This window comes from Seriola dumerili, unplaced genomic scaffold (assembly GCF_002260705.1).
Source record: "Seriola dumerili isolate Sdu_G_001 unplaced genomic scaffold, Sdu_1.0 BDQW01000273.1, whole genome shotgun sequence".
NCBI classification, from domain to species: Eukaryota; Metazoa; Chordata; class Actinopteri; order Carangiformes; family Carangidae; genus Seriola; species Seriola dumerili.
In genome coordinates, this window is record NW_019174528.1 from 545144 (window position 1) to 553722 (window position 8579).

Sequence of the window (8579 nt, forward strand, 5' to 3'; positions counted from 1 at the left end):
TCAGTGGTGACGGTGCTCTGTGGCCACTCAGAGGTCACCAGAGGTCAGGTGGGAAACACACATTAACATTATTATATCCCTCAAAGACACATGAAGACAGACTTAAAGAATAGAGACTAAAACTGATTCTTCTGTTTTCATTCACCAACTGACCTGGTTTGTTTTGTGGTCATGTGATTTGATGTGTGTATTTACATCACAGCTCTCAGAGTCCGACTGTAAATGTGAAAAAGAAGTTTCATGGAGCCGTTTGTGGCTCTGGAGGAAAGTGTGTGAGATGAGTCTGTTAAAGCGTGAACAGAAAACTGCTGTGCTGAGAGAGAGCTGAGTGTTGAGGTTGAGTTGCATTGTGGGTAACAAGGACAAAGAATGTGTGCAATAAAAGATAAAAGTGTGCAATGCGAGCAGTGAATCAGGAGACAAACTGAAAGTCTCAGAGGACGAGTCTCGTTCACTTCGTCCGATTCTTCCAGAAACTTTCACTGAAGAGTCAAAAACATATGAAAGAACAACAAGAAGATTTATAACGTTCACTTATATAATTATAACATCAGGTGCTAATATGAGCTCTCCATAACCACACAAAAATAAATGAAATTAATAATTAATATCACAAACACTAATAAACAATAACACCAAAGTATAAACTCTGAAAATCATCGGTTTGACTCTCAGCTGCTGAACTTCTGTTTATAAACGGAAACGATTGTATTTCATCTTTAAACGGTTTGAGTGTGTGAACCTGCTGCTGAGTGTGAATCACTTCATGTGTCAGAGGAAAGTTTGAACTGAAGATGAGTGAGCGATGACACCGACACCGTGACGTGTAGCGACAGCAGTGACAGCACTCGGTCCAGCGAGGCAGCGACAGACGGACTTTACTCTTCAACACGACTATAAAACCTGCGAGCGTCCGTCAGCTCGTCACAGTCCTCAGACAGAGAGAGAAGAGACGAGCTCTGAAGGTAAAACATCATTATTTAATATCTTCGTGTTTAAATGACCTCTTAATTGATCTTAATTAACTTATTCTTTATCCAACAGTTAAGTTCCAGTTCAGTCATGAAGGTTCTTGTGGTTCTCGCACTTTTCTCTGGTGAGTGAGTTTTCTCTTTTGGATCCATGTGAACCTCAGTAACTGTCTGACCTCTGTGACCTCTGACCTCTGTGACCTCTGACCTCTTCTGCAGTTTGCAATGCCAACATCCTGTGGCAGGAGCCGCCCAGGAGCAAGCTGCAGGTGGTGGAAGAGGCTTTCTGGGACTATGTTGCTAAAGCGACGCTGACAGCTGGAGACACAGTGAAGCAGATCAGAGCGTCGGAGCTGGGACAGGAAGTCAGGTGAGCAACGACTGGATGAAGAAGCTGAATGACATCAGAGACAAACACCTTTCACTTACTGACCATTTCTTTTCTGTCTCGCAGCGCAAAGATCTCTCAGAGCGCCGACACCGTGAACCAGTACGTGGTCGCTGTGCAGACTCAGGTGGCTCCTCTCACCCAGGACTTCATGACCCAGTTTACCCAGGAGTCCGAGCAGCTGAAGGCCCGTCTGGAGAAAGATCTGACCGCCGTGAGCGCCGGCCTGAAGCCCTACGCCGAGGAGCTGGTGGCACGCCTCCAGAAGCAGGTGGAGGAGCTGAGGAGGGAGGCGACCCCCTACGCTGAGGCCATGGACCCAGAGGCCCTGAAGGCCGTGCTGCTGCAGAAGAGCCAGGAGCTGAAGGGCCAGCTGGACGTGAGCGTGCAGCAGCTGCAGGCCCAGATGGTTCCCTACACCCAGGAGATGAAGCAGAAGATGGAGCAGAGTCTGGAGGAGTTTCAGACCAGCATGATCCCCCTGACCCAGAACTTCCAGACCCAGCTGACGCAGAAGACCCAGGAGCTCCAGCAGAACCTGGCTCCATACGGAGAGGAGCTGAAGGACAAGCTGGACACCGACGTCCAGAACCTGAAGAAGCAGCTGGCTGCTCTGTGGGAGTCCTTCACTCAGCTGACCCAGTAAACAGACCGTCTGCGGCTCAGACCTCCACAGAAGATATTTATTCAAACTTTAACCAGTGTTCATTTTATTAAATAAAACTTGATGATGAAGTTCTGTGTCGCAGGGTCGTGTTGTTTTACACAGTTTGTAATTAAAAGCTTCACCACAAATCTACCATGATGAATACCGACTCACACAAAGGAAAAAAAAATATACATTCACACACTAGTTCTTCCCATAATGCACTGCAGCACCATGTCTCCCTCGTGCTTGAACAGACACTCAGGACCCTGTTCAGAGAGACGAGCTGAGGATTTGATGCTAACACAAAAACAACAGACGACAAACTCTGAAAACATGAAGGGAATTTACTGGAAAGTCTCTCAGGAGTTCTGTGGTTCATCATTGTGTTTAATAATGTTCTGAGACTTCGTTCAACAGTATCTGGGATCTGTGGTTCAAACTCTAAACAGACTTGAATTCAAAATAAAAGCACTTCCTGCTGAGACTCAGAGTCCAGCTGAGACGAGACGGACTGAAGCAAACGACCGAGACGTGAGGTTTTTGTAAGAAATGGTATTTATCAGTTTCCCAGAGGTATATACAGTCATATATACTGATCCAAATGTATGTAACATAAAAAAAAGGCAACAAAACAAGTGATGATTGTGAAAGTGACATACAGCACACTCCCTCCTGTTAACTCGTTACTCCAACAACACATGACGATGATTTCATCCACTGCAGCTCAGACAGAAACAGACTTTACAGTAAAAAAGAATAAAATCCAAAACAAAAGGCGACAGGCTGAACTCAGAGAAAGAGCTCTGTGGTTCTGTAACGTTACTACGAGTCACACCGATCACATTCTGTTACACTTCTGACCAATCAGGCGATTAGAGGGTTAAAGTCGTTAGATTTACATTATTACCTTTCATCAGTCTAGAGGAAAACAACGTCACGGTTAACGGCCCAATCCGCTGAACAGGTGGTGGACAGTCCGAGGTGATGGGACACAGTAGTGTGGAGCACATGGCAGAGTCTGTTCGTCCAGAGTGAGTCCGTCCGTCCGTCCGTCCGCAGGTCGTCGCTCAGTCCGTCTAACCGATGGTGACACCGAAACCGCACTGGAACTTGTTCTTACGGTGGTTGAGGAAGGAGCAAAGGACCAGAGAGAGCGGCAGAGGGAGCAGCTTCTTTTCTAATGTGGCACCGACTATCCAGTTACTGTCTACTGAACCTGCCAGACACAAACACCAAGTTAGATCTGCTTTATTAAAAATAAGAGATAAAAACACTGAATATGTGCAGACATGTCTGTTCACTGTTTCTTCTTATAAAAACACGAGGTGAAAACTGAATGACGGTCTGCAGAAGCTGCTTTAAAAACAGGGCGACAGTCAGGAAAAGTTGCTGCTTATGTCTTTTAAAGGATGAGGTGAAGCACAGTAACAAGCTCACTTCTGTGTTGGGTTGGGTTGGGGGGGGCCTCAGGTAGTTCTGATGTTACATTTCAAAATAAAACGCTGCGGGACAGAAAACGTGTCGATCATTTCTTGGCAGCGAGCAGAAACTTCCTGACGTCTTGTTCCTTCCTTCCTGTTGACCTGTTTACAGTCATTATGCTAAGCTAACTGTATCCTGCTTTGTATTGAGCAGATACAGCAGGTACAACGCTCAGCACGACAGAATTAAATCATTTATATACAATAAATATAATTAATGAAAAACATGTGTCACCCCCTTTAACCAGACGACGACGTCTCGCTCCATTCAAGTGTCGACTATCAACTTTACAGTAAACAAAACAAAAAACTGTTGCCTGGATGAAAGAATATATAACGATATTATTATTATTGTATATAACATATATAACGAGGCATGTTCCAGGTCAATAATTCTCATTGCAGTAATGGACGTAGATGTAAGTGCTCCCACCTTTAAACTGTAGGTTGGCTTTAGGAACATCTAGCTGGTAACCGAACGACACACTGGTGTCCTGCATGCGAGTGCTCGCCTCGAACTCCACGCCGAGCTGCAGCTGTGGAGGACAGGAGGACGGAGTCAGGGCGGGAGGGAAACATGAAACAGTCTGATGAGCGGAGAAGGTGAAGGAGGTCGTCACCTGGTCGTTGGCTTTGTGGTAGTATGAAGCGTGAGCTCCCGCTGAGCCGAGCGTCATCGTGGCGATGTAGTTACTGCCTGTGGAGGGGGAGGGGTCCGAGTGAAACCTCCAGCTCTATCAATCCAAACTACACAGTCACAATAACCTGTGGCTCACCTGTGTACCTGCCCACGAATGACATCACAGCCCCCTCCTCTCCTGGTCTGCGGTGGTAAACCAGCTCCCCCCCCAGGGCCAGAGCCGGCGTGACAGACTGGAGGTAGTGTGTTACAACAATACCTGACACCAGGGGTACAACAAGGGGACAACAAGGGGACAACAAGGGGACAACAAGGAGACAACAAGGAGACAACAAGGGGACAACAAGGAGACAACAAGGAGACAACAAGGGGACAACAAGGGGACAACAAGGGGACAACAAGGGGACAACAAGGGGACAACAAGGGGACAACAAGGGGACAACAGGGAGACAACAAGGAGACAACAGGGAGACAACAAGGGGACAACAAGGAGACAACAAGGGGACAACAAGGAGACAACACGGGGACAACAAGGAGACAACAAGGGGACAACAGGGAGACAACAGGGAGACAACAGGGAGACAATAAGAGGTGTTCAGGTTCAGATAATTTCTGTTATGGTTGAATTATAGAACTGTAAAAACATTTAAAATATGTTTATACAAAGATTTAAGGGTGACTGACTGACTGACTGACTGACTGACTGACTGACTGACTGACGACCTACCAGAGCCGACGAGGACGTCTGGGTTTCCCAGTGTAATAGTTGCAGTGAAATCTTCTCCCCTGAACTCGGCGTCTCCCTGCCAGTTCACAAACTTGTTCTGTTGAGTCTAAGGACAGAGAGTTTCAGAGTTTCACATCACAACACAAAAGATACTGGAGGTTTAAAGTTGATACCAATATCAACTATTCAAATCAGCTGATCATTTGTTATTTTTACATAAACATACAAACAATTTCGATAAAGATCTTTTTAATTTGTGGTTTATGAGACATTGTAAAAATATACTTTCCAGCGCTCTCACGGAGCGGCTTTGACACGAGGACACTGTTTCTGAATTTATTACACTTTAATAAGACGAATCTGTGCTAAGCTCATTCAAGCTCTTATTAAAATCATGCATAGTGAGAAAAAGAAAGAAAAGGAAAAACAGAAATAACCTAGCAGAGTAAACACGTACTATAATCAGAGTATGGAGGAAATGATATTAATAAAATGAATCATTAACTGACCTGGAAGGCCACTTTGGATCGTATGCTGCTGCTGATCTGGTGGATGATCTGGGCGTTAAGGCTGCCACTGTTGTCCATGTCTCCCACCATGACTGGAAAAAACTGAACAGAAACAGCAGCTCATTAGTTTTACAGCTCAAAACATAAAGAAATATAAATATAAATGTCTTACAGATAATATCACATGACTTCACTGCTGCTCACCTCTGCTGGACCCGTCTGCTTTGCTCCAACATACGTAGCACCGAACCTGTAGGTGGAGTCACCCATGGTGCTCAGCAGCACCGTGTGATTCACCTTAAAGGAAGTTCAGACAGTTTCAAAAATGGACCGTGAACACGTTTGCAGTTTCCTTTCTTTGGTCTGAGCCACAGTGGAACTGCTGAGACGCACTCGGTTCATTTCATCCAACACTGTCCAGAGTTTTTAAAGTTCAGTGGATGTTTTCCAGAATCCCACAGAAAAACCTGAGCTATGAAGACGTCATTACACTTCATGAATCTATGTACAAGCAATTATTCAAAGTGACGTGTACAGGGAAAAAAACTGGTAAACGTCTGTTCCCTGTTGGTAAAAAGTTCTAGTGTAAAAGGAACTGGACTGACCTGGAAGTGGTTGCTAAGGCCTTTGTTGACAACTAGCCTGACACCCTCCATCTGCATGGGGAAAACCTCTGAGGAGAAACATATCAGATGAGGTTCATTCAGGTACACTCAGGTATTTTTGATGTGAACTTGCTTAGTTCTCTCCATTTACCTTTACATTTGCGATGACACTCGTCAAACGCTCCGGGGTTAGGTAGAGAGTTTTCTGCCTCCTGCTCCTTTCCGGCTGCTGCCCCGGTAGGGGGTATAACTGAGGAGACCGGAGGCATCCCGAAGCCCGGCGGCACCGTCAACCCGGGGGCAGCAGCACCGCCGGAGGTTGGTGGCGGAGGGTTGGGAGAACTGGCAGCCAAGACACTGCCCATGCTGAGAAGACAGGGAGGAATGGAAGGGAAAGGGATAAAGAAAGAGAGAAGGAAGGAGAGGGACTTAAACAAGGAGAGAAAACCATGGGAGTCAACAAACTCTTCTAAATGACTACAACTGAAGAACTTTAGAACGGTGAAACATGAAGAGACTTCAATTCTGTGTCAGGTGGTAGAAACGGGACATACACAGATTTATTCACTCAACAAGTCACAGCAGCTGAACGTCTGAAGACTTGGTCAGAGCCGATTAGTCGATTATTTGAACTACAGAAAATTTATTGGCAATTATTTTGATAAATCAATCAATGGAATATTTTATTGAGCTCTCTTGTTCCCACTCCTCCAATGTAATGATTTTCTGTTTTACATAATCGCAAAGTGAATATTTTGGGATTTTAGACTTCAATAACTAATCAATTACTCAGGAAATCATTGACTGTTTAAACAATAATTAAAATAATCATTAGTTGTAGAACTAGACTTGGGTGTATAAGGGTAAAAACACCAACGTAAAGTCAATATAAATCTAGTCTATATCCATTAAATCTGAGTCTAATCATCTTGAATGATGGACTTTGGTTACCATGGCAACCATATCTGTTTGTTATTTAAGGCACTTGTGAATTATCAAGAGCTGAGTCAGATGAATCAGAAATTCAGTTTCCAAATCACAATTACTTGGATCTTGATGTGAATGATAATTAAAAGTCAGAAAATGCTAATTACATTAACTCCCATATGACATGAACAGGGTAAAAGAGGGAAGTAACAATCAACGCAAATAAAGGCTAAATTATATACAATAATTACATAACATAAATAAAGAATATAAAATATGAATAAATAGTGGGGAAAAAAGAGACTAAGGATAGAATATACAGTGTTCAATGGTAGTAATAGACTATAATAGACTATACATTAGTGCAACTCAGCTGAATATGTTTATATAGAGGCGCACAAACCTTCAACAGATGTGATTATTATGTGATAAATAAAAGTCCACATGAACAGTCTGTCCTGTTAAAATGGAGATCTATTATCTTATATTATTGTCATTGTTCAGTGTAGAAAGCTTATTTTACAGCTACAGACTTTATCAATAAACTGAGTCACAGGCCACAAGCTGAGGAGAATCTGCTGAGTAAACTGATCTTCATGTGTGAAATTGGTGGAGTGTCCCTTTAACCTTTCCCACATCATGTTCATTCATTTGAAGGTGGAGGAGGAAGCAAACACCGGCTGCCGTAAAGCAAAAAAATAACGTTATATGACGGGAATCAATTAGAAAACAGTGGCCGCTAAGTTCCCTGTTTATTAAATGTATTTAATGTTTTGAATGAAAGCTAGTATGAAACGTTAGCTAAGCTAGCTCCTTGCTACCGTTGGGTTTAGCCTCTGAACCAGCAGCTAACAGCCGTAAAACAGACCGCTGCTGCTGCTGAAGGAAAACGAACATTAGCTTGTCAGATAAAAGCAGCTAACATAACAACATGTTCCCGGTGAAAATTAACGCTTTATAAAACACCGCGCCAACGTCTGCTACTCACGTTGTGATTTCCAGAGGACGATGCAGCCGGAAGATGAATCCAGTTGCACCAAAGAAGAAGACACGAGTGACGCATACGGCCCGCCTTTTTTCTCTAAACGCGTTTTGATTGGATAACGGGCCGTGACCCGCAGAAATGATTGGCAGAAACACCTGTCAGTCATTTTATGTAGCTGAAGAATCAAAGGCGTGGCTTCATATCGATGCCGTAATGTTCCTGCTCAAACACTATTGGCTGATTGGAGTGAGGTTTGATGTAAAGGGGCGGGACGTAAAATTCTGAGCTCAGTGATTGGTGGAGAGCTGAGACGTCAGTGGGTCGCTGTTTGAAGGGCGGGTGTAGTGAAATGTTTATATGAAATACCTTCAAGGTCAAATGGCAGCAAGAGTCAGTCTGTTTGATTTGTAACTGACAGTCTCTCTCTCTCTCTCTCTCTCTCTCTCTCTCTCTCTCTCTCTCTCTCTCTCAGCAGCAGCTTTTACAGAGATCTTAAAGTTTTCACCAGTCTAATGGTGGACAGTGTACATACCTGTAATAATGATAATAAATACTTTATTTATCCCATTGGTGGAAATTTAAATTGTCCACTATAAAATATATATATATACATATATATATACATACATACAGTTTATATTTACATATGTATGTGAAGGAGTAAAGATGTTAATCCCACTGCCAATCTGTAAACTGA

General features: G+C 43.7%; 2 protein-coding genes across 2 annotated transcripts; one reads left to right on the forward strand and one right to left on the reverse strand.

The window, feature by feature from the left end:
- The first annotated feature begins 1062 nt into the window (after positions 1–1062).
- On the forward strand, positions 1063–2420 carry LOC111230516 (apolipoprotein A-IV-like). The gene is made up of 3 exons (XM_022757275.1): positions 1063–1096; positions 1191–1341; positions 1426–2420. Exons 1-3 carry the CDS (start codon positions 1063–1065, stop codon positions 2003–2005), a joined length of 765 nt encoding a protein of 254 aa, XP_022612996.1. The 3' UTR covers positions 2006–2420.
- A 148-nt stretch (positions 2421–2568) lies between these two features.
- On the reverse strand, positions 2569–7938 carry LOC111230604 (mitochondrial import receptor subunit TOM40 homolog). The gene is made up of 10 exons (XM_022757396.1): positions 7886–7938; positions 6122–6336; positions 5971–6038; positions 5570–5662; positions 5366–5467; positions 4857–4962; positions 4266–4388; positions 4110–4186; positions 3923–4025; positions 2569–3224 (listed from the first exon to the last, which is right to left on the reverse strand). Exons 2-10 carry the CDS (start codon positions 6333–6335, stop codon positions 3085–3087), a joined length of 1026 nt encoding a protein of 341 aa, XP_022613117.1. The 5' UTR covers position 6336; positions 7886–7938; the 3' UTR covers positions 2569–3084.
- Positions 7939–8579: the final 641 nt, after the last annotated feature.